Source organism: Cryptococcus neoformans (assembly GCF_000091045.1).
Source record: "Cryptococcus neoformans var. neoformans JEC21 chromosome 5 sequence".
Classification (NCBI taxonomy): Eukaryota; Fungi; Basidiomycota; class Tremellomycetes; order Tremellales; family Cryptococcaceae; genus Cryptococcus; species Cryptococcus deneoformans.
Genome location: NC_006687.1, coordinates 1,240,001 through 1,262,519, shown reverse-complemented (window position 1 = coordinate 1,262,519; position 22,519 = coordinate 1,240,001). Strand labels below are relative to the sequence as shown.

General features: G+C 49.0%; 8 protein-coding genes across 8 annotated transcripts; 7 read left to right on the top strand and 1 right to left on the bottom strand.

Annotated features, from left to right (window-relative positions):
* Window positions 1–336: 336 nt before the first annotated feature.
* CNE04500 (hst4 protein, putative) lies at window positions 337–2,204 on the bottom strand. Its single transcript, XM_571135.1, has 3 exons — window positions 1,989–2,204; window positions 1,806–1,924; window positions 337–1,750 (listed from the first exon to the last, which is right to left on the bottom strand). Exons 1-3 carry the CDS (start codon window positions 2,137–2,139, stop codon window positions 584–586), a joined length of 1,437 nt encoding a protein of 478 aa, XP_571135.1. The 5' UTR covers window positions 2,140–2,204; the 3' UTR covers window positions 337–583.
* A 286-nt stretch (window positions 2,205–2,490) lies between these two features.
* Window positions 2,491–4,751, top strand: CNE04490 (conserved hypothetical protein). The gene is made up of 12 exons (XM_571186.2): window positions 2,491–2,581; window positions 2,693–2,728; window positions 2,794–2,933; window positions 3,017–3,218; window positions 3,279–3,367; window positions 3,419–3,465; window positions 3,517–3,544; window positions 3,613–3,776; window positions 3,829–3,873; window positions 3,925–3,984; window positions 4,043–4,116; window positions 4,179–4,751. Exons 1-12 carry the CDS (start codon window positions 2,511–2,513, stop codon window positions 4,468–4,470), a joined length of 1,248 nt encoding a protein of 415 aa, XP_571186.1. The 5' UTR covers window positions 2,491–2,510; the 3' UTR covers window positions 4,471–4,751.
* Window positions 4,752–4,962: 211 nt separating this feature from the next.
* Window positions 4,963–7,333, top strand: CNE04480 (sphingosine N-acyltransferase, putative). The gene is made up of 11 exons (XM_571121.1): window positions 4,963–5,413; window positions 5,513–5,661; window positions 5,739–5,943; window positions 6,006–6,094; window positions 6,148–6,194; window positions 6,243–6,270; window positions 6,330–6,493; window positions 6,553–6,597; window positions 6,654–6,713; window positions 6,785–6,858; window positions 6,923–7,333. The coding sequence occupies exons 1-11, from the start codon at window positions 5,352–5,354 to the stop codon at window positions 7,209–7,211; spliced, it is 1,212 nt and encodes a 403-aa protein (XP_571121.1). The 5' UTR covers window positions 4,963–5,351; the 3' UTR covers window positions 7,212–7,333.
* A 471-nt stretch (window positions 7,334–7,804) lies between these two features.
* Window positions 7,805–9,677, top strand: CNE04470 (expressed protein). Its single transcript, XM_571119.2, has 2 exons — window positions 7,805–7,942; window positions 8,004–9,677. Exons 1-2 carry the CDS (start codon window positions 7,921–7,923, stop codon window positions 9,404–9,406), a joined length of 1,425 nt encoding a protein of 474 aa, XP_571119.1. The 5' UTR covers window positions 7,805–7,920; the 3' UTR covers window positions 9,407–9,677.
* A 354-nt stretch (window positions 9,678–10,031) lies between these two features.
* Window positions 10,032–12,603, top strand: CNE04460 (hypothetical protein). Its single transcript, XM_571117.2, has 3 exons — window positions 10,032–11,197; window positions 11,247–11,406; window positions 11,459–12,603. Exons 1-3 carry the CDS (start codon window positions 10,157–10,159, stop codon window positions 12,397–12,399), a joined length of 2,142 nt encoding a protein of 713 aa, XP_571117.1. The 5' UTR covers window positions 10,032–10,156; the 3' UTR covers window positions 12,400–12,603.
* A 526-nt stretch (window positions 12,604–13,129) lies between these two features.
* CNE04450 (heterotrimeric G-protein GTPase, putative) lies at window positions 13,130–16,182 on the top strand. The gene is made up of 11 exons (XM_571116.1): window positions 13,130–13,209; window positions 13,349–14,400; window positions 14,541–14,611; window positions 14,665–14,727; window positions 14,779–15,113; window positions 15,166–15,264; window positions 15,324–15,392; window positions 15,447–15,503; window positions 15,555–15,574; window positions 15,632–15,865; window positions 15,932–16,182. The coding sequence occupies exons 2-11, from the start codon at window positions 14,317–14,319 to the stop codon at window positions 15,974–15,976; spliced, it is 1,077 nt and encodes a 358-aa protein (XP_571116.1). The 5' UTR covers window positions 13,130–13,209; window positions 13,349–14,316; the 3' UTR covers window positions 15,977–16,182.
* Window positions 16,183–16,335: 153 nt separating this feature from the next.
* Window positions 16,336–18,308, top strand: CNE04440 (nucleosome assembly protein I, putative). The gene is made up of 6 exons (XM_571114.1): window positions 16,336–16,613; window positions 16,878–17,060; window positions 17,116–17,502; window positions 17,559–17,676; window positions 17,728–18,023; window positions 18,094–18,308. The coding sequence occupies exons 1-6, from the start codon at window positions 16,410–16,412 to the stop codon at window positions 18,154–18,156; spliced, it is 1,251 nt and encodes a 416-aa protein (XP_571114.1). The 5' UTR covers window positions 16,336–16,409; the 3' UTR covers window positions 18,157–18,308.
* Window positions 18,309–18,329: 21 nt separating this feature from the next.
* On the top strand, window positions 18,330–22,097 carry CNE04430 (cellular morphogenesis-related protein, putative). Its single transcript, XM_571111.2, has 4 exons — window positions 18,330–20,930; window positions 20,997–21,273; window positions 21,377–21,538; window positions 21,613–22,097. Exons 1-4 carry the CDS (start codon window positions 18,438–18,440, stop codon window positions 21,984–21,986), a joined length of 3,306 nt encoding a protein of 1,101 aa, XP_571111.1. The 5' UTR covers window positions 18,330–18,437; the 3' UTR covers window positions 21,987–22,097.
* Window positions 22,098–22,519: the final 422 nt, after the last annotated feature.

Sequence of the window (22,519 nt, the reverse complement as noted above, 5' to 3'; positions counted from 1 at the left end):
TTTCCTTCGTCGGAATGAAGAAGATGGTGGTGGTGATGGGAGAAAGAGGCGCAGCAAGGGAAACTGCAAACAGATAGCATACTTTATATGGGCACCTTGTTGCCGATTTGCAGGGAGTTGATAGTGAATGGATAGCAGAATTTGGAGGAACGAGTAGTCCTAAAAAGGTGTAAGGAAAAATACGACGATGATGCCTGAGACGGGTTTGATTCCTATTTCCTTTGTCAACTCCTAGCAAAGGATGGAAGCGAACTTTTTGACTGACAGTAGTATGTGGTGATCAGCTACCGTGTATAACCATGGGTGGTAACAGGAAGAGATACATGAACGCAAACATACCCCAGTATCATTGAGCACATTAAAAGACGCTGCATGCTATACACTATCAAGAAACGTATAATTTACTTACAACTATTCCACTATGACAAAAACGGACGTTGTCTCAGGGCAAACGGAAGCAAGCAAGATTTATAAAAAGACCATTCGTAATAGCATGACCCAGGTTCTTCAAGACCAGCTGAAGAATCGATGTCCCAAGATTATTATCGCCTTCAAACCATATTTACGAGTGCAATCTCACAGATTATCCCCGGATCTCCACAGAGGGTGGCAATGATACTTCATCCTTCCTCGTCGGTGTGGGCGATACCTCCCTCTCCCTTCTCTCCACTTTCATTCTCTTAGTCGGGCGTATTTCATCTGTCAAAGGCGGTGTAGGGGGTACACCCATACCAGCATAAGCAGAGGCATTTGCTGATTGTGGTTTGGTCGGAGTAGCGTATACTTGAGGAGATCCGGTACTGGAGTTGTCCTTTTCGAGTGAAACAGGAGTTGGAGGGAGGTAGGTTGTTGGGAGTTTTCTTTTGTTCGGAGTGTTTGGAGTGCGTTTTGGTGTGGATGGTTTTGTAGTGGCAGAGGGGGAAACCTTCTTTGGTGAACTCTTGGTTGGTGTTGAAGCAAAATCTGGATTCTGGAGGTAATCCTTCACAAATTTTTGCACATCTCCTTGAACCCATATATCGAATATCCCGTCCCACTCACTCCCTTTACTGGGTGGTTCTTCGTTCACAAACACCGTCTTCACATCTTGCCCCTGCTTTCCTTTTCCTCTCCCTTTCGATTTCGCTGATTTCGCCATCTCCTTAACAACCCTTTTTACGCCCGGTACACTGAGGCTTGTACCACAGACAAGGAGCATGTCCACTCCTTTCAAGTCCTTGCTAACCGATTTGCCAATCGATTCCCCTTCTGGATGCTCTTCGCCATAGAGCACGACGCTCGCGCGCAGTGTACCGCTTTTCCGTGATCGTTCCGAAAGGGCTGAGCGGATGGAAGATGCAAGCTCGCAAGTGGGACATGGGACGGAAGTCGGCGGTAAAGGGAGATGGGGAGAAAGTGGGAGTTTGGTGTGGCATAAGGTACAGTGGAGCGTGGAAAGAAGACCGTGTAGAGGGATAACACGAGGCTCGGGGGGTTCAAGGGACGTTTCGGGTGTATCTGATATAGATAAAAGGGAAGGGGCATTTTCCTTGCCCTTTGCTTTTGGTGATTTTCTCTTGTTTGACGGGATACCCACAGCTAAGCCTGTCTTTTCTTCTAGTCCATCAATGTTCTGGGTATAACAACGGAGAAGACGACCTTCATTATCAAGGGAAGACAAGTAGGTGTGAAAGGGAGTGGGCGGCGCGGCTGTGGAAAGGGACGAAAGAGAAGTTATGAGCTCGTGATGTTTTGCAAGAAGCGTCGGGTGCTATCAGAAGATCAGTGTTCACTTCGAGATATACAAAATGATGGACGGTGCTTACAGCAAGACAGCGGACGTGAAAGAGGTCCTTGACCGAATGGCCACCCTTGGTCTTTCCGCTGAAAAGCCCAGATGCGGAACGAAAGTCTGGGATAGCAGCACCTGTGGAGACGCCAGCGCCTACAGTAAATTCATATTTAAGCACGATTGGATCCAAGGATCAGTCAAAATGGACACGACGCACCTGATACAACCACGATGCGCTTTGCCATTCGAAGACGAGCCACGACTTGACGGAGCGTGTCCTCTACATCAACGGCGGGAGTAGCGAAGGACGAGGCAGCAGCGGAAGAGGGGCCAGCCCCAGGGGTTGAGAGGTGAACTTGAACGGTCATGTTGAGGTACTCTTCGATAGCTGGCCAGCAGTAGTTTAAATGTGAGGAAAGAGATGAGTAAATAGAATTAAACGCGTTGCTGTGGCAGATGATTTTGGAGTGTCGGATATGAGAATCGTCCCTGAAGTCGCAATGTCGTAGGCGGGCATTTTTCTAATCACTCTTCACCAAATGTTCTAATCAGGCCCTGAAGAATTTCCTAATTCACCCTGACCCATTTTGTAATCAGTTTATGGCGCGTCATATATGTATACGTAGCCCGAGGTTTGTCCGTTTCTCTCGACGCGATCTGAATCCTCCGCCCTCGACTTTTTTTCTTTTAGTTTGTTTTTCTTTCCTCGCATTCTTTCAGCCCCATCTCGACAACAACAATGCCCGGCCCAGCGGTGACACCAAATAAACCCAGCCATCGGCGAAGGTCAAGCGTTACCAACGCCCTCAAGTGAGTACTCCACACACGATGTCTGGTTTCTCGCCCGCAGAAAGCAGACAAGTTTCCGGCGGGTCCTCATGTTGGATAAACAAATACTAAATGTTTTGCTCCTGTCATCAGCCAAATCCCGTTGAACCATGAGCAAGGATCTTCTATGTAAGATACTGCATCACATATCACCCAAGTGTTCGAGACTGACGAAATGTGTCCTCGGTAAATAGCCAACCGGTCGAGGAGGTGAAGCCACTCACCAGCCGTCCTCGACCAAAGAGCAAGGGAACCAGGGATGCTTTGCCCGAAATCTACAAGTCCAATGGTTTCTGGGACGATGTCAAGACTGGCAGATGGATGCTAATCCCATGTAGGTCTTTTGTGTTGTACCTTTTACGAACGGGTCACGGCCCGCGCATTGAAGAGGCTTGAGTTAAAACATAAACTCTGTAGCATCATCATTCAAGCTCATGCTTATCGCTCCTATCCTCTATTTCAATCATCGTCTTCTCGTGCACTATGGCATTCTCGGTCCCGACACCCCCAATATTTTTGAACACCTTATCTTCCCTTCAAACCGCTTGCCTGATGGAAGGTACGGCAAGTCATGGTGGGACCTGGTCTTCCTGGCAAATTACATCATCTTCTGGAGCTTGTGAGTGACCTTATGGGGCAGGAACTTGATAGAGAGGGATAAGGTCTGACAAGGAAACAGTGTGAGACAATTCATGACTCTCAAGGTGTTTAGGCCTATGGCTATGTCTTTGGGTATCAAGGGCGGAAAGATCATGAGGTTTACAGAACGTAAGCCGTTTTGAGAACGTCCTTAATGAATTGATAATGACCTTAGAATAGAGGGTTATGCTTGCTTCTACTTTAGTATCCTTGGTTCTCTCGGTGTCGTAGGTCAACCCGAGGAGTAAACTAGTGTGGGATGCTGACAATCGCTGCAGTATGTCATGCGCGGTTTGCCCACTTGGTGTAAGTCCAACTCTTTTCAGTTTTGTCTTACTCGCGAAAAGCGGAAAGAATGCTAATGTGGACTGCAGGGTACAAGACTGAGCATTTCTGGCTCGAATACCCTCACCGAGAAATGTCTTGGGAACTTAAGACTTATTACCTCGTGCAAGCTGCCTACTGGCTCCAGCAGACTATCCTCCTTGCCGCGAAGATTGAAAAGCCAAGGAAAGATTTCAAGGAACTCGTCGCTCACGTAGGCATATCAGACGAGAAAGATATGTAGGGCTTTGCTGATGATGAGGTAGCACATTGTGACCCTCTGGTTGGTTGGATGGAGTTACAACGTTTATGTAAGATTCCGATACTCGATCGATGTCTAGCCGCAGACTGACTTTTCACAGCTTACCTACATTGGTGTCTCCATCTTCGTTACTATGGATGTTTCCGACGTCTTCCTTGCCGTATGTCTGCGGGCCCGGCCATTAAACAGGTGTGCTGTGTCGCTCACAATCCATACAGCTCGCAAAGTGTGTCAACTACGTTTCTGACTTTTGGTCTGTCCCTGTATTCGCGTGGTTCATCTTTGTGTGGTCGTAAGTATCCATCCAGAAATTTCAGCATCAATGCTCCAAGGCTCTAATTTCCCGCCCCGCAGTTACTTCCGCCACTACCTCAACATCTGGATTCTTTGGTCCGTCTGGGCTCAATTTGACCTCATCCGTCCGTCCGAACGTTCCGCCTTTGACCCCTTGAACGACAAGTGGCTCAGCTGGTGGATGAAGTGGCAGATCTTCACTCCCATCTTTTTGCTCCAGCTGATCAACTTGTTCTGGTACTTTTTGATCTGGAGGATCTTGGTGAGGGCTGTATTTTACAGAGACTTGAAGGATGAGAGATCGGAGGATGAGGAGGAGGAGGAGGAGGAAGTGAAGGTGAAGGCTGAGTAACCGACTAAAAAGAGGGAATAGCTCGCTGGGATGGGGGTGATCGTGGCTTGCTTGGGTGATGTTTCCGAAGGGATGATTCGAGCATTTCGACCGAGTAGGCAAAGAAAAGGCGCAATGGGGGATGGGACCATCGCCGCAATTACCATTTACACACGCACACACACAACACATACACACATGTTTCTGTTACTTTTAAACAGCGTTCGTGCAAGGTGTCTAGGTACAGCTGTTTGTCAGTGTACATAGTGATGGATCTTGGCATCTGCATATTCATCTAATCCATTGTCTATCCTTTTAATGAAAGTGTTTGGTCATGTTCAAATGTTACCGATGCTCTGATATAGACTGATCTTGGATGGCTCATTCAGGGAGAACAAAAAGTGAGGAACTGAGGATACGCGTCATGAAAATGCGCCCTGAGAAGAGCGGCGGCGGGGCGGCCATCTACTGACAAGCCCGCTTCTTCACAAATTCCCTAATAACTTGACCCTACTCGCATAAGCCGACGGCCATCACATTAAAACTGCAGACTGCCAGGACCCGCTACTCCTTTGTTTGCAACAGGGAGGAAAGAACTGCTCTCAGCAACCATTAACTGCTTTGCATCATTCCCACACAGATCTTCGTCATGGGCACGCACAACAGGCAGACACAATGCACAGACCTTGTCGTTTGTTCGTCAGACAGCGTCCGCAGATTGAGGAAAACATCCCCAACGCAACGAACCCTCGCCCTAACCGGCCTATCCTTTCCATGCCCGCTCTGGCGTATATAACTCTGACTCTGACCTGCAGATATGTTTTTTTTCAGTTTTATTGACTGACTTTTCTGTCCTGTCGACATTGTATCACCGCTACTTGACATAAAGCAGCTGTCCCAGGATGTCCCAAGGACATAAACATCTTCACCGAAGGCGGGCGTCCAGCGTGACTGTGGCCCTCGAGTAAGTCGCTCTGCCCCTATAGCCTCTCATACGTCGTAATTTGTACTGCCGGGTTGTTTTGTAAGGCGAGTAAGCTGATGCACCACGCACAACGTACAGCCAGATACCTCTCAACCACAACCGGCAATCTTCACCCGAATCTGCAGTGAAACCTTTACCCGGCCGCCGACGTCCAACAGAAGGTGATCGGTATCGATCGAAAGGACTGTGGAGCGATATCAAGACTGGTAGATGGCTCTTGGCTCCCGGTCAGTTGCTGCTCCTCGCCCTCTTTTGTCCCGATCCATTATTATTCTTTACTGACAGCCAGATTCATCCTTCCTAGCCTCTTCCTTCAAGCTTTCTCTTATCGCTCCATCCCTTTATCTGCTGCACCATCTCTTAAGCACATACGGTATCATCAACCACTCGCAAGTGCCAAATGTATTTGAGCACTTTATCTTGCCTTCAAACAAATTGGAAGATGGGAGGTACGGTAAATCATGGTGGGATTTCGCTTTCCTGGCACACTATGTGATCTTTTGCACATTGTGAGTCCTACACGTATATTGCACCGTCAAATGATGCAGACACTTACAGATTATCGCTATAGCGTGAGACAGTTTATGACGACCCGGGTCTTACGGCCAATGGCCAGGGCCCTAGGAGTAAAAGGTCAAAAGATTGTACGGTTCACTGAGCGTACGTCTGACTTCCACAGCGAACAAGCCGTCGATACTGAACAAAAAATATAGAGGGGTATGCCATCTTCTACTTTGGAATCCTTGGAGTGTACGGTCTTGTAAGTGCATCTCATCCTTATGATAAAACGTCGCTAATCATCTCCCAGTATGTCATGCGCGATCTTCCCATCTGGTGTACGTTTCCCCAGCGTCTCTCTGTTGCTTTCCAAAAGCGGCGGCTGATGGGAATACAGGGTTTAAGACAGAGCATTTCTGGTTAGAATATCCTCACCGGGAGATGACCTCCCATCTCAAAACTTATTATCTCCTCCAAGCGTCATATTGGCTCCAGCAGACGATCATTATGATTGCCAAGATTGAAAAGCCGAGAAAGGATTACAAGGAGCTTGTGGCACATGTGAGTCCTTTTGTTGACTTGCTTCTGCGAGTGAACAACAAGTAATGAGAGATGTACAGCATATCGTTACTCTTTGGCTCATTGGATGGAGTTACACAGTCTATGTATGTCGGACAGATTTTGAATCGTGTCTAGATGGATGTTGACCCGCTTTGCATAGCTGACCTACATTGGTGTGGCGATTTTCATCACCATGGATGTGTCAGACCTATTCCTTGGTGTAAGCCTACCTTTTTCTGCTCAAAACGTCTCGTCCGTAACTTGGATGATTATCTAACTTTTTGAGTACAGCTTGCCAAATGCGTCAACTATGTTTCAGAATTCTATTCTGTCCCCTTGTTCGCGTGGTTCACCATCGTCTGGACGTGAGTGCATCCCTCATTTCGGGGTTAATTTGGCCTGTATGTTGACATTGAGTTTTTTTAAAAGGTATATGAGACACTATCTAAACATCGTCATCCTCCACTCCGTCTGGACCCAATTTGACCTCATCCCCTTCCCGGACCGAACGACATTTGATCCCTGGAACGACCGATGGATCGATTGGTGGATGAAGTGGCAGATCTTCATCCCGATCTTTTTGTTGCAGTTGCTCAACTTGGTTTGGTATTTTCTCATCTTGAGGATCCTGGCAAGAGCAGTGTTTTTGAATGATAGGAAGGATGAAAGGTCGGATGATGAAGATGATGTTGAAGGGGATGAAGCAAAGGAAGAATGATTAAGATGGTGGTGTGTTCAATCAAGTGATGTACCGTAAGAAGTCTATATTCATTTCCCTATAATGCGTTTATTAGACGGACAGTAGATTGTAGACGGACGAAACTTGATTGTGTACGATCATGTGCTGAATGTTAAAAAACGAAGAAGATTGATTCTCATCCGACGGCTTTGTACCGTACGTATTTGTTACAGGTAGCCGTGCTTGAGGTCCATGACCAACCGCCTGCCCCTTTTGCCTCTCACAACGCCCACGGCTCATCCACCATCAACTATCCATTAAACACTGTCCTCTAAAGCAGTACGCAGTGTGAATGTTGTGAGTGCCTACGAATTTTTGAGGCTCTCAGCAGGGCCAATGAACGCGCGGAGATGGGTGCCGCCAACAAGAGCGAGGGATGAGGGTCTATTACGTATAGATGAACAACGCTTAACTATTTTTCTCTATTTCTAATTGCTTCGCGCTGGCGCCGGCGCCGAGACCTGGCGGTTGGCCGTTGGCGGGCGCTCTTTCCACCACCCGTGGCCGAGGGTCATCACATGGGTACGAATGCGTATCGTTATAAGACATAAAGTATATGTTTAAGTATGCACAATCCTTCCCGATATATATGTAATTTTAGCTGTCACATTGCCCATTTCTTGATCTCCCAGATATACCTGTATACCCAACGCCCCCACTAATAGCAATATACCACAGCAGCGCGAACATGCCAACTCAAACGCGTCCTGGTACGTGTCCCTCTTTCTTGCCCCCTTGACAGCTCACAGCTCATTCTTTTCCAACTTCAAGTTTCTCTCCACGAACGATTCAGTCTCACGCGCCGCAACGCAGGCTACCCTCCTATTCTTGCCATCGCAGCATCCTATCCATCCGACGCGGCGCCTTCCAGGACTTTTCTAGAGCAGCGTATTGCCGAGCTGCAAGAGCACTTCCCTCTGCTCTACGTTCGCATTGAGGGTCACCGTACAACGAATCCCGTTGAAGTGCTTAGGGAAAAACCTTGGCCTGCAGAGGATATCCTTGATGAAGCAGAATACCAGCCCGAAGATGATGATTCAGTGGAGATCGGAAATATCCTTCAGAAGAATGGGCAGAAAAAGTCAACAGACGACCTGAATAGTCGTCCATTGTGGCAAGTGACAATCGATACTAGCCTTAAGAAAAGTACGACGTACATCACACTCGTCGCGGACCATCTTATAGTCGACGGTAAAGGGCTCAGCATCTTCTTTGATGCTCTTCTCGCAAAGGATGTTTCCCAACTCCCTTACGAAAAACTCGAGACCATCCCTCGCCTGGAAGATACAATGAATATCAAGCCATCTCTCTCCTTTTTGCTTCCAATGGTCTGGCAACATCTTATTCTTCCTCGTCTGCCTTTTTTTATCCAAAGGTTCTTTTCGACCGGCGCAACTTGGCCGGCTACACATGTGCGCGAATCCCCTTTCAACTGTTCACCCGGTTACTCTCTTCTCTCCATCCCTGCCGATCAAATGGCCTCTTTGAAACAAGTCGCCAGAGCGCATAACATCCTCGCTCTGCACGCAGTCCTCAAGTCTATTTACGCGCTTGCCATCTGGTCTAAATTCCGGCACACCCTTTCTCCTTTTAGACTTACCGCCAGCACTCCTCGATCCGAGCGTGATTACAAACTCGGACATGCATATTGCATGGGCAATTATGTCAGCTCATACCAATTTGACATTCAATTCACCCCCGGCGAAAGCTTTTGGGTGGTAGCGAAGAATGTTTTTAATTACCTCATGGATCCAGAAAGTATCGAGAGTGCTCGAATGCGTATGGGTATCCTCGAGCAAGTCCCTGACGGAGTGTACGATCCCCCTCACGCTGATCCGCACCGACCGACCAAGTGGGAGGACTTTTTCCTCAACGAAGCTGCATCCGAGAAACCGTTTGGTGAAGCTCTCAGCTTTTCAAACTTGGGCCATGTCAAGTTACCGGAAAACGCAAAAGACGTGGCGTGGGTCCAGATTGGCGGTTCATTGGCCACGGCCGGATTTTCGACGGCCGTTTTGGGTCACGAGAAGGGGTTGAGGTTGAATACGATTTATTTGGAGGGTGCGGCGGTTACAAAAGAGGATGTCAAAGACATTGAATGGCTTTTCGTTGTCATCTTGAAAAGGCTAATTGAAGGCAAGGATAATGTGGATGAGTTGTTGGTCAAGGTTTAATAATGCAAGGCTATCGTAAGCGGGGATGGATAAGAATAGATTCAATAAATAGTATAATATGATGGCGGCATACGATGGTAATGTATGTATCTGTTTTAGAATATCTTTTTCCCCTGTCAGACGGAGCTGTGTCCTTTGGGACGAGCTAACAGAGATCTACAGAACTACAGGGGGAAGATCTGGGAGAACTAAGGCGATGGATACGCCCATAACAACGTGAGAAGGGAGGGCGGAACATTGTATATATCCACAGCAATGCAGTGCCATCAGCCATTATCACCACTGTACAGACGATAGCTGTATGCTAACAGCAGATATGTGATATGTATAAGCAGAAACGCGTCGCGCTCGTGCGTGTATCGTTTGCCGACGGCTGAGCATGCTTGGCCTTATGTTCGTTGGAGCTCCCGCGCCGCGAGTGGGGAACGAAAGTGGCAGGCGGGCGTGTATCTACAAGCCACAGATATCCATTCTTGGCATCCGGTATCCCCATCCCAAGCGCTCTCAAGAGGTATGCGAATGCATCTCGAGAACATTACAACAATATCAGACGAGAGCGGCGGGCGACGTTTATAAAGGTCGGCCGACGATAAGATTCAAGTCGTCCCAAGTCACGCGTCACACCTCAGGCTTCAGCACGTAACCACTTGCCAATATAGCTAGTAAATCCCCACAACTTCCGCCGATCCTTTGTTCTTTCATCCACATCTATATACACTTGTCCAGCTGCGCCACCTCAGCATATAAAGCATGTTCCCGACCAACCTTAGAGCGAGGCATAAGCAGCGCCAGAAGACTGCAGAAGCCGCACGGGCTTATCAGCGCGAGTCGCCACCCGGCCCAGGGGCGCGCGACAGTGATGTCGCAGGCGACTATGGCGTACAGAGTATGAGCGAGTGGGGTAGTGAACTCATCTCAAGGAGCCCTATATCGCAGTCTGAAAAGGAGCATCAATCAGCAGCGATGGCGATTGCCACAGATCTCATGGAAACATCCCGGGAAGATGAAGCCACAAATAATATGGAGATCGATGAGTCAGAGCCTACCAACGGACAAACTGAACGTTCACCAAGCGACTCAAGCAGTACAGAGACGGTATCCCCTGGTGATATCCAATCTGGCGGTACTATTGACACTGAGGCTAATCTCGCCATCACGCCCAGCCCAGAACATACGATCCACCCTTTTGACGGTGTCTCTCCAAGTGTTTCTACAGACGACCCTGCATCGAGACCTCGTACATCCCAACATCATCAACATCATCACCACCACCAACACGTCCATGATCCCGCTCGTTTAAGAGAGCATACATTGCACCACTTGCGGCTTCGCGATCTCCCACGACCAGCCACGCCGACATCACCTTCTTTACCTCCCTCAGAACCTGGATCGCCTATGAGCTTTGCTAGTATGCCGAGCTATGTGGCTTCTCTTTCCTCCCTCTCGAGGGCATCGTCGGCGGCATCTCCTGTTGGAGAGGACGATGCTGATGCCAATGACGATGTAGGTGGTGATTTGGTATTGCCGCAATTGAGCTTGCCGACCGAGAGTCTGAGCCTTCATTTGAGTTTACAGCGATGGCCAAATCGTGACGTGGAGATGGAAGATGGAAAAGAGGAAAGACGAGGTGTTGTTACTGTAGCTCTTATTGGGACGAAGGACGAGATTGAAAAAGTTTTGAAGGAGGTCAAAGAATGTGTGGAGATGGTCAAACTTGATGGGGGGGCCCTTGGGATTATCAGTGATGGTAGAGTGGCGATAAGGCTTATTACAAGTCTTGAAATTGATCAAGTAAGCATATAATTGGGGAAGGGGATGATGAAACTAATCTCAGTTATAGGTGCAAAGTAAAGTGTATCAGGCATATCAGACATTGAATGCCCTTTTGAGTCCTGTACCGCCACCTTCACGCGAGATAGAGAGTGAGTTACGAAGACTGATAGCTGGGTATGCAAATCGAGAAGATTGGGTGCATGCTGTGGTTGTCTTTGACAATCGGGGTAGGTTATCTTTCTGCTCTTGTTTCATGACCAGCGCTGATGTAACTTGTAGAATCAAGTGGCAACCTCGAGAGAATGACTCCCGTCACAAGGATATCTGCAAACGATTCTATTCATGAATCCATCTCGTCTACTCCGAGCGCAGTCTCAGAGCGAGCCACACATCCATCCCAGATATCAGATTCCAGACTGCACGAGCCTACACCTCGCGCTAGGGACGATATGGATGGATACTTTGCCTCTCAACACTTTTGCTCGCCATTGACAAGCTCGGAATCTGCGGCAGATCCTGCTTCCACACATAGTACTCACTCTGCTCGAACTTCTCGGTCTCCATCCATATTGCGAGAAGGAACAGCTCCTATGAGCTCAGCCGCCCGCACTCTTTGCAACCTCTTGTCATCCCCTTCAACCCTCATTCACCAGTCTACCGCGTCTTTCCTTGCTTGGCGTTATTCGCTCAGTGGGCCACCCTCTACCTCTATGTCTCCAATCTCCGTCTCAGCCTCTGCCTCGGCCTACGCCTCCGCTTCCTCCAGCTACTGTTTTGGAGGTAATCCCATGCCGACTGTTGCAAGAGCCCAGGGTGGTGGAGAGTGGGAAGCCAACCTGTCGAGACGTGTTGCCCAAAGGAGAGAATCAGGAGGACGATCTGTGGGCTTGAGTGAGTCGGGAAGCGGAAGAGGGAAGGGGAGTACGTTCAAAGCGAGGCCTCGTCGGCGTCGTCGATCACTCGAGAAGGCAGAGCAAGAAAAAGCTTGTCAATCCCTTTTCCCCAAGGTATCTTCTTCGCCTTTTTCATATTCCCAAGGGAAGTCTAGGGGCAGCAGCCTTGGCATTGGGTGGCTTGTGGAAAAGACGTTTGGGATAAGTGTAGAGAGTGCTAAAGGTATGCAGACTTGGTGGGCGAAGAATGGGGTTTGGAAGTGGGGCGTGGTAGCTGCTGTTGTTGTCATTGGAGGATTGGGCCTTTGGGCAAAAGGTCGTGCTTGAGACTAGTCGTGAAGGTATGTACGTGTAGGATGAGTTGTACCATACTAGTCAGGTTATCTATAGATGCGTCTTGTTGTGCATATCAAGTATTACTAGTAATTTTGTATCATCTATATTTTTTGTTGATCCCTCTTTTAGTTTGTTGCGTTGTGATTGGGGAATCGCTCTAGCCAGTTTATTGTACCGCCGAATGTAAGCTTTCTGTACATGCCGGCGCTGGAATCGAGCTCGACAAGCAAGGTCGAGAAAGATAAGGGGATGGTGTTATGATGGTCCAAGGTGAATGACGATCACTCCTCGCTTTTGGACATTGCGGCGGCGGGCATTTTGCACTATGAATTGAGTTACCGATGAAATTACCTAATCAGGGAAGTCAGGGAGGGATAATATATGGTTAACGCGTGCCTGGAACTGCCGGTTGTCTTTTGTTCTTTCTTCAGCCACATTCATTCCCATCCATTCAATTCCTCTTGCCTTTTCTCCGCCCTCTGACTGTCTGAGTATATGGCGGCATGGGGCAGCTTCCGGCAACTTGCGAATGCATACAACAGATTATGATGATTTGTAAATGGCTATCTACCCTGACCATACGTAGTAAAACTCCGATTGCAGATCATCAATTCAAATGGTAAGCTTTGAGCTTTGAGACTACTGGCGAACTTTGAACGTAGCGCTTTTAGCGCTTTCTTGAATCCTGAACCGCTCTTGAGTACATCCATCGTCGGTCCGACTAGTCTTTATACATTGTTCACTTTTATTTTCCTTCATCCGTTTTTCGTCGTGCTGTAACGTTGCCACGTGCAAGAAGAGGTGAGCAGTCAAATGAGATCGTGTTCAAAGACCGTCGGGGTTTCGTTCAAAGCTGACTTGTCACGGTCTTTCCCTTTATCTTTCGCATCACTCATTGAAACTCCCTGCTTGGCTCTTTCCATCGCTGTCGTCGTCGCAGTCACGACTTGTACGCGTAAACCTTCCTTTCCGATACCGGCTCATCGACCGTGTACGGCCTCGCCTCCAATTCCAGAATCAGACACAAGAGCGAGCTCTACTCTGAATCATTTGACGCGTCCCCACTCCGCCATCATCCGCTGCAAGCCAACAGCACTTGCCACTGCCATCGCCATCAGTCCATACCGGGGCCATCGGGACCCATCTTCTCAATCACGGATCTCTTTCCCTCCGACATCCAGCTCCGTTCTCTGCCACTGTCACTCTCACTCGTCCTCACCTTTCAGCTAGGGCAAAGGCGTCAATTATTGCCACCACCGCCTTAGAGTTAGAAGCTTGGAATAATAACCAAGATAACAAGGATCGATTATACACGGTATACCTGCACGTCGCTTTTGCGCGCCTGAGAGTTATTTTAGGAACCCGAAAGGCTGGCTTACAATACACATTGCCGGGTGATCTACCTTATCTTCGTATTTTATAACCTTTTTCCGAGCATCAGACGAACACAGGAATCACGCACGGTACTCTGTCCCCAGTTATCAGCTACGCATCTCTCATCTCAAGCCGTGTTCGGAAAATAGGGAAACGCAACACGATCTCGGACAAAAAACATTACCGACACACACACACACACTCACACCTGGCGCACTTCACGTTCCGAATTTCTATTGTCTACTGTCCGAACGCCTATTGTCTTTGCGTCACGCACGACCGATTAAGCCCTAGGTGCGATAATAACTGGATCCTCGGTATTCTCTTCTGCTTGAATCACTTTATCCCTCAGCATTCTCTCTCGCCTCTGGTGCCATCCGAAAGACATACCAGTTTCCCGACAATACTGTCTACGCGTCAAGCAGAAAAGCATTCCCCGTTTTGCACATCTTCAAAGCTAGTGCCACGCCGAGTAAATTCGTGATCCATTCATCACCAACTGCGCATACCAGCAACGACCAACTTTCAGACGAGATGGGTGGATGTATGTCTTCGCCCACGACTGGCGATCCCGTAGCCGAGGCACGTAGTAAAGAGATTGACCGAGCTTTGAAGGAAGTAAGTCTCGGCTTTCATTGGCTTCAAAGTATGATTTTCGAACGGGCGTATGATGTCGAAAGAATTGGATTATTTGAAAAGAAGAAGGCCAAAGGCATGGATCGTCAAGGACTGATGGCTGACAATATTTATTTCTATAGGATGAGAAACGTATGGCGAAAGAAGTCAAGCTGCTATTGTTGGGAGCAGGAGCGAGTGGAAAGTCGACAATGTGAGTGTTAGGATGTGCGTCTCGCTATTAGGAATGTACTGACTATAATTAAGCTTGAAACAGATGCGTCTGATACATGACAAACCGTTTGAATCAAATGAGGTCGAGGACTACCGGTACGTTTTATTTCATTCTTCTCGAAAATAATACTTACATTCTGGCCATAGGAAACTCACATTTTCTAACATTGTCGGTGGCATGCGCGCCATCATCGATGTGATGGACGAACTAGGCCTTGCCGTCCAACCCGAAAACCGCAGATACATCTCCCTCGTCGACGCCGAACCACCTATAAATACCAATGAACCGTACCCCATCAAGTACCTCACCGCCCTCAAAAGTCTTTGGGCAGACCAGAATGTACAGGAATGTTACAAGCGAGGAAATGAGTTTGCTTTGGCAGAGAATATGCCGTACTTCTACGCCGATTTGGATAGATTGTTTGCACAAGATTTTAAACCGAGTAGTGATGATATATTAAGGGTTAGAAGTAAGACAACAGGTAAGTAGGGAATATAGTTTGTAGAGAGAATGGGTTGCTGACGGGTGACTAGGTATCACGGAGACAAGATTCCCTATTCACGACGTAGTGTTTAGACTATTTGATGTAGGTGGTCAGAGGTCAGAAAGACGGAAGTGGGCGTCATGCTTCGGTAGGTTTCTTTCTTCCAACAGAACTTTATCTAGACAACTGCTTATTATAACTTTGTAGAGGACGTTACAGCCATTTTGTTCCTTGTAGCTCTTTCAGATTACAATTCGTGCCTGATAGAAGACCGAGGTGAGTAACTCCACCAACTCGTTGGAAGACAGATGATAAACGGATTGGATATAGAATCGAATGGTATGCAAGAAGCTCTCATGCTGTTTGATTCTATTTGTAACTCCCAATGTAAGCTGGACCGTGAAAGCTTAGACAGGGCGGAGCTAACTTGACTTTTAGGGTTCACCAAGTCATCAATCGTAAGGCTCTACCGGTAACCTATCCAGTCAGCGTCCCCTGTCTAACAAACGTCCTAGATTCTATTCCTCAACAAGGCCGATCTTCTCCAAGCCAAAATCCAAGACCCAAGTCAGCAGATCCAGGAATATTTCCCCGAATTCGAGGGCCAGCCCTACTCCTTCCAGGATGCAGTCGACTTCTTCAAGATCAAGTTTAGGTCGTTGAATAGGACATCGAAGAAGGAAATTTATTGCCATGTGACGACGGCGGTGGATAGGCAGAATGTCAAGGTTGTAATGACTGCTTGTCAAGTGAGCTTTAACACTTCTTTTTGGGATCTTTAGGTGTTAAGGTGCCGAGGCTGACAAAGTTTGAAGGATACGATCTTAAAAAATGCTCTGAGAGATATGGCTATTCTATAATGTCTTTAGAAAAGGTAATGCGGGACTATGAACAAGGGAAATAAAGCAGTATATTGTCTCTCTGTGGCTCGATTTTCTCTTTATCAGTATATATTCGTCTGTTTCTTTATCTACTTTAACACAAGTAGTTGGGATTTTTGTGGAGTTGTCTGTACACATATACCCGCATGGGGGTTTCGGCTTTCTGCTCTATTATCCTATCTGATGAAGGATGAACAATACATGATGTGATCTCCTGAGGAAAGAGAAGCATAGAAACGCCACGCTCACGGGAATACGGCGATATTGCCCAGCTGACGCGACGCTCGCCACCCCACGCAACTTATGGATTTGATCTTTTGCATCCCAAGCCCCTTCCCATTTCCTTCCAACCTCTCTTCATTTCTTCCTTCCATCCATCCTCTGCATTTCCCTCAAGACCAGTACTTCGACAATGTCCCAGTCCCAAGACATCCAGCGCGCCGACTCTCACCTCGACGTTGCGCCTACCCCCCAAAACACCCCTCTCGAGACTGGTGTCCTCCAGAACCGACCCGCCAACTTGGGCCAGCCCACCGTAGAAACTCTGCAGGAAGGCGAAGAGAGTGAAGAGGATGAGGAAGTTGGTGGTGCCAACCCGGCTTCCCTCTTGGCGCAGGTGAGTCTTTGGCCAGGCCGCTTGATGTGGGAGGATTTTAGATTCCGGTCACAAAAGGGTGGAAAGGCGGAGTGGAGGTGGAGGGATCGTGCACTGTGCAGGAAATTTTTAGGTGGTCAAGTTATTGTGCAATAAGTCTTTTAGGACTTGATGTGCATTTGACTCCTGGCGTTTTTTGGCGCCCGTGTGTCTGTCTGTCGGCCATCCGCCCTTCTGACTCCGATCGGCTGTTTTAAACCTTGTCACGTGCTAACGACTCCACAGAACCCTGCGCTTCTCGCCTTTGCCCAGTCTAAGCTTGACGGCCTTGTCGGCAAGCCTTCTGGTTACATTGAGTCTCTCCCTCCTGCGGTCCGACGAAGAATCGATGGTTTGAAGGGTGTGCAGGCCAAGCATTCTGAGATTGAGGGCGAGTTCCAGTTGGCCATCCTCGAGTTGGAGAAGAAGGTTAGTCATCTGCATTCTTGAGGGAAAGGATGCTAACATATTCTGCTGTATGTAGTTCCTTGTCAAGTACCAACCCCTTTACGAACGTCGACAGGCCATTGTCAAGGGTGAGGCCGAGCCAACTGAATCCGAGATTGAGGCCGGCCAAGCTTCCGACTTGGAGGACTCTGATGCTGAGGATGAGGAAGAGAAGAAGACCAAGGAGGAGGCTACCGGCGGCGAGGACGTCAAGGGTATCCCCGAGTTCTGGTTGACTGCTTTGAAGAACCACGTCCCTACTGCCGAGACCATTTCCGACCGAGATGAGGAGGCTCTCAAGCACCTCGTTGACGTCCGGCTTTCTTACCTCGACGGTGAAAAGCCCGGATTCAAGCTCCACTTTGTGTTTACCGCGAACGAGTTCTTTGAGGACGCTGAATTGACAAAGACCTACTACTACCAAGTGAGTATTAGGCATGGAGAAAGATGCTGGACAGATTGTTAATATATTGGTTGTAGGAACAAGTTGGCTACGGTGGCGACTTTGTCTATGACAAGGCTATCGGTACTGAGATCAAGTGGAAGGAAGAGAAGGACCTCACCAAGAAGGTCGAAATCAAGAAGCAGAGGAACAAGAGTATGTTTGCTTTGCGTGTGCCTGGCTGCACAGGCTGACTTTTTTTTCTAGCCACTGGCCGGACACGTACTATCCGAAAGGTTGTTCCTACCGACTCTTTCTTCAACTTTTTCAAGCCTCCTCAGCCCCCTACCCCCGACACTCTCGAAGCTTCTGATATTGACGAGGAAGAGCTCGAAGAGCTCGACAGCCGACTTGAGCTTGACTACCAGATTGGCGAGGACTTTAAGGAGAAGATTATCCCCCGGGCTGTCGACTACTTCACCGGCAAGGCTTTAAGGTATGAGGACTTTGAAGAGGAGGACGACTTTGAGGATGAGGATGACTTTGAGGACGACGATGACGAGGTTAGTGTTGTTCTTTACGTTTCGAGTGCGTATCGATTCCCGAAGGGGCTGACGTGTGGTCAGTAATTAGGATGCCGAGGGTGCGGCTGATGCTAATGCCGCTGCTGCAAACCCCGACTGCAAGCAGCAGTAAACGGTTGTTAATTTTAATGTGGTCCATGTGTACTTTTCCCTCTTTTCCCGTCTCTCTCACATCTCTGTCGATGCTCTGTGAATACAGTACAATACAAAAGTGTTTTAGCTGCCCTGTGGATGCAGTTTATACATGAATTAGATACTTCGTGGTCTGGTGTCGCGGGTTGTGGACGGCGGCCGCTGTGCTGCTGCGCGGGTGTCGTCATGTCGCCGGTCGCCGGTGTTACTCTTCATTATTGATTTCTGTTTCTCTTCCCGCCGTACATTTCTGTAAACACGATGGGCTGCATTCCCTGCAGAACCCTCCAGCCAGAGGTCGCCCATCTCAACGCCTGCTATCCCCCGCCAAAAGCGCTCCTCACCGCAGGCCCAGAATACCGCCCGCTCGCCCAGGACCTCTCGAAACTCACCTACTTTGCGACAAACAAACCCTCCAAGCTCGCAAAGATCGGCGAAGAACTCGAGAAGCGTGTCGCCCAAGAATCAGCCAGAGCCAGCTCGGGCAACCACAAGTACCGTGCCAGCCTCCTCATCAGTCTTGCCATCCTCCGCGCCCTCTTGACGGAATGTAAACGGGACATCGCTCTTTTCGCCCGGTCCACGCTGCGTGTGATCGACAGCAGTCTCGATGTGCGGGTGTACCAGCGCGGAGGGATTGATCTCGAGGTCGTCGGCAGGGCTGCTGCCGCCTTCATCGCGTACACAACGTACACCGATGGATCCGCTGTGGGCGTGGATGACACTCTGACCAAGACATATTTTGAGATCCTGCGCAAGTTTGGCAGCATGGCGACTGTAAGCTTGCTGGACTCGAGCGAGAAACCGGATACGGAGCAGCAAAACCGAACGAGGCTTATCGCACTCGCCGGACTCAACGGGGCAGCCACGTCGGACGCCATCTTTGCGTCTACCAGAGACTTTCCTCGACAGATCGATCTTATCATCCCGCCCCTGCTGGTCAACACCTTTGAGGGGCAAATATCCGAGCTCAAGCTCGAGAGTGCAAAGATTGGTATGGATGCCAGCCCATCACCGTTCTTTAGCGAGTTCGCAGCCAAAGGCCCCGTCGCCCAGCGCAGAGCGCCAAGCTTGCATGCGCATATCCCAGGAGAAAAGGGTCCTACCTCTGCGGATGTCGTATCTGCCGCTCTCCGCTCGCTTCACTCACTTCTTCAGCAGTGTAATGTCACCCAAGCGTCCCAGATCATCGACCGATTAGTGATGTTCCTCGACAAGCATGGATGGCAGTATGCCGAGAGGGACTGTTTTGTCGCAGAGCAAGTGACCGCGTGGATACCCTTGCAGTACAGATTTATCGTCCCCACCCGGCTCGTTGAGGTCCTTATGGACCTGCAGGACAGAACACCTACACCCAAACACACCTCAGCGCTTGCCATGGTCACCACTATCCTCAACTCTACCACTTCCCTCGTTGGGTTAGGCGTCACCGACCTCTTACAACACCTCGTCTCCCTCATCATCCGCCGAATCCACTTTGACCTTCGTGACGCTCTTCTCCCGTCACTCGTACAGTGTGTTAGCAGCCTTGGGACACACATTTACTATGCCGACCAGATCAATGATATCGTCGAAGAACTTGCCCTACGTATTGCCGAAATCCCATCAAGTGATACCGCTAGATCAGAGATTATCAGGGTATTGACATGCTGTATCTCGGGTGTGATGATCATGACCGATGCGGCCGATAACGATGCAGAGTCGAAACAAGGTAACAATGTTCCCCAACCGACGCCGAGCACCCCTGGCAGCCCCACACCGCCTAACAAGGGTAAATTGCCGGCTCCGGCAGAGACGCCGTTTCTTACACCTCTTTTCGAATACCTACGTCCCCAAGCCCACCGTTCATCACGTCGCAACCCCATCTCCCCAGAAGTGTGGCAAGAAACCCTCCCACTTTTATGCGAGGCTGATTATTCGGTACGGTCTACTTATGCGCGCGCGTTGATCCTATTCTTGGAAACTGAGATGCAAAGAGGCCCAACACCGCGTACAACGCCAGGTAAGCAGAGTGCACAAAATAGAGAAAAGGAAAAGGGGCCATCGGCGGATATGGCGACGTACAGGTTCTGCCATGCGCTCAACGCGGCAGTGTACTCGCTCATGATGAGTTCTTGCCTCGGCATGGCAGATGGGGATGGGATCCCTACGGGAGTCCCCACAACAGCGGCAGCTTCGCCAGAAATACATACCGACCCTACCGCTTCAGCCGTCACCGTCAAAGATTCGGATCCCCCCGTGGCTCTTGCTCCAGATGTTGGTCCGACCCCAGCCTCTGGCGGATCTGGATCTGAGACCGCTACGCCTAACCGCGAGAAGGGCGTGTCTTTCAAAGTCACTGAACCTACCCCTGGCGAGACAGCCACTCAGACGCAATCCGGATCGGGCGCCACCACCCCTCCCAAAAGGAATAGTCGCTCCCATCGCCCTTCATTACCTCTCAACAGACTCCAGTCTTACACACACCTTTCTTCATTTGATAACGTTGCGACCCCCCTGGACTTTGCTGCTGCCCTTCGTATCCTCGACGCGATGCATATGGTAGTCCCTGTAGCAGCGCTTGTCACTGGGGCGCCAATGTTGCTGGCGGTCGATAGGGATGCAGGGAACGAGCTTGTGAGAAGACCGGGTGATGGGAGGGCTGGAGCGTGGGTATTGGAGAGGAAGAGGGCGATAAGAGAGCTGGTTAGTTTGGTTTGGAGGAGGATTGCGGACAGGTGGGGGATCGTTGAAATTGATGATTTGGCGAACAAGGTGTGTTTGGCTCTCTTCATCTTTCAAAAATGCCGTGTAAACTAACTCTGCTACCTTCTTGCCTAGGCTTTGGCTTCCCTCCCTGAACCGTATCTCATTCCTCCCTACCCCGTCCCAGACAGTCCGCCCGTCTTCTTATCTCTTCCTGAAGAACCTGTTTCGTTTATTCAACACACACTCGAGGGTGAATCATCCTCGACCGCAAAACCGCTGTTAGACCAAGATACCTTGCTGGATGCGCTCGTGAAATCACAGACAGTCCAGGCGGCGAAACAGATGGATGAAGCTGGATTGAAGAGGTTGTTTGATGGGAAATGGAGTGTAGAACAGGCTATCAAGGATTGTACGTAACCCCCGTTTATATTCTTGCACACATCGTTCCACGGCCTCTATCAACACTACAATAAATGTAGAGCGAAGCTGACGAATGATACTTTTCCATCTAGCTATGGAAAGATTCTCCTCAGCCAATCTCCGGCCTGATGATGATTCACATTACAATGCGGCTAGTGCATTACTCATGAGTATGAACAATGCCAGTTACCAAAGTGTCAACGGTCAAAGACTATCACGGACAATCGATGTCACAGACTTGAGAGATGCTCTCGGTACGTCCCTATCTGTCCTTTCCTTCTATCACTGTAGCGCACCTATGCTCATAAAATTATGTAAACATACATAGGTGGACGAGTAGATACTGTCTCTACCTCTGGTGCACCCTCCATCGCCTCGTTCGATGATTCTTTCCATTCTCAATCTGCCCCGCGATCAAGCTTACAGTCCAGACGGATGAACAAGGATTCAGACGTCAAGGAGATTTTGAAAGATATCTTTAAGGATAAGAAGAAGGGAACCAAAGCACCTAAGGGCATCGTTGTCAATAGAGTAAAGAGCGCAAGTGCAAGTGAGGAGGCCAGGACGTCGACGGGGGACGAGAACGGGTTGGGGATGAGTGGTATGACTCAAGGAGATGGTGCCACAGGGCACAAGGTGGTTACAAATCCACCTTTGGATCTTTCTTTGGGCCGGCCTGTTGATGTTTCCAGCAGCAGCTGAGGTGGTTTGCCGCGGAGTTGTTGGTTCTCAAAGTCAAATCATATAGGATCTTATTGTTAAACTTAATCTTTATGTTATCTAAATAACTGTTATCTTGATGCATCAACTGTGTCGTATTCGTCTGGTATGACATACATAGAACGAAGATCAGTCGTGGGGTGCACTTCAAAGAGTGTGCAAGGTACAAACGGCAGCAAGCAATGGAAGAAGAAATGGGCGATCACCAACGACTGCCGAGCTAGCTGATATCTATTGGTGTGTGTATCGGTTGTGTCAGATCGTTTCTATGGATCCAAGGGAGACTGCAGAACGTGATAATAGGCGCAGGTTCGGTTTTCTCCTAGATCCAAGGAAGAACATGATATTAGGCGCGGACCAGAAGATGTAGGGATGAATGAACTTGGGAAGATGAGACGAGGTTCACTGACGACCATATAGCAGGGGATGTTGCATAGTGGAATCTTGTTGAAGATGAATTCTCGTAAAACCCCTTACAACCAACGCACATCCATCCCAACTGCATTCGGACCATC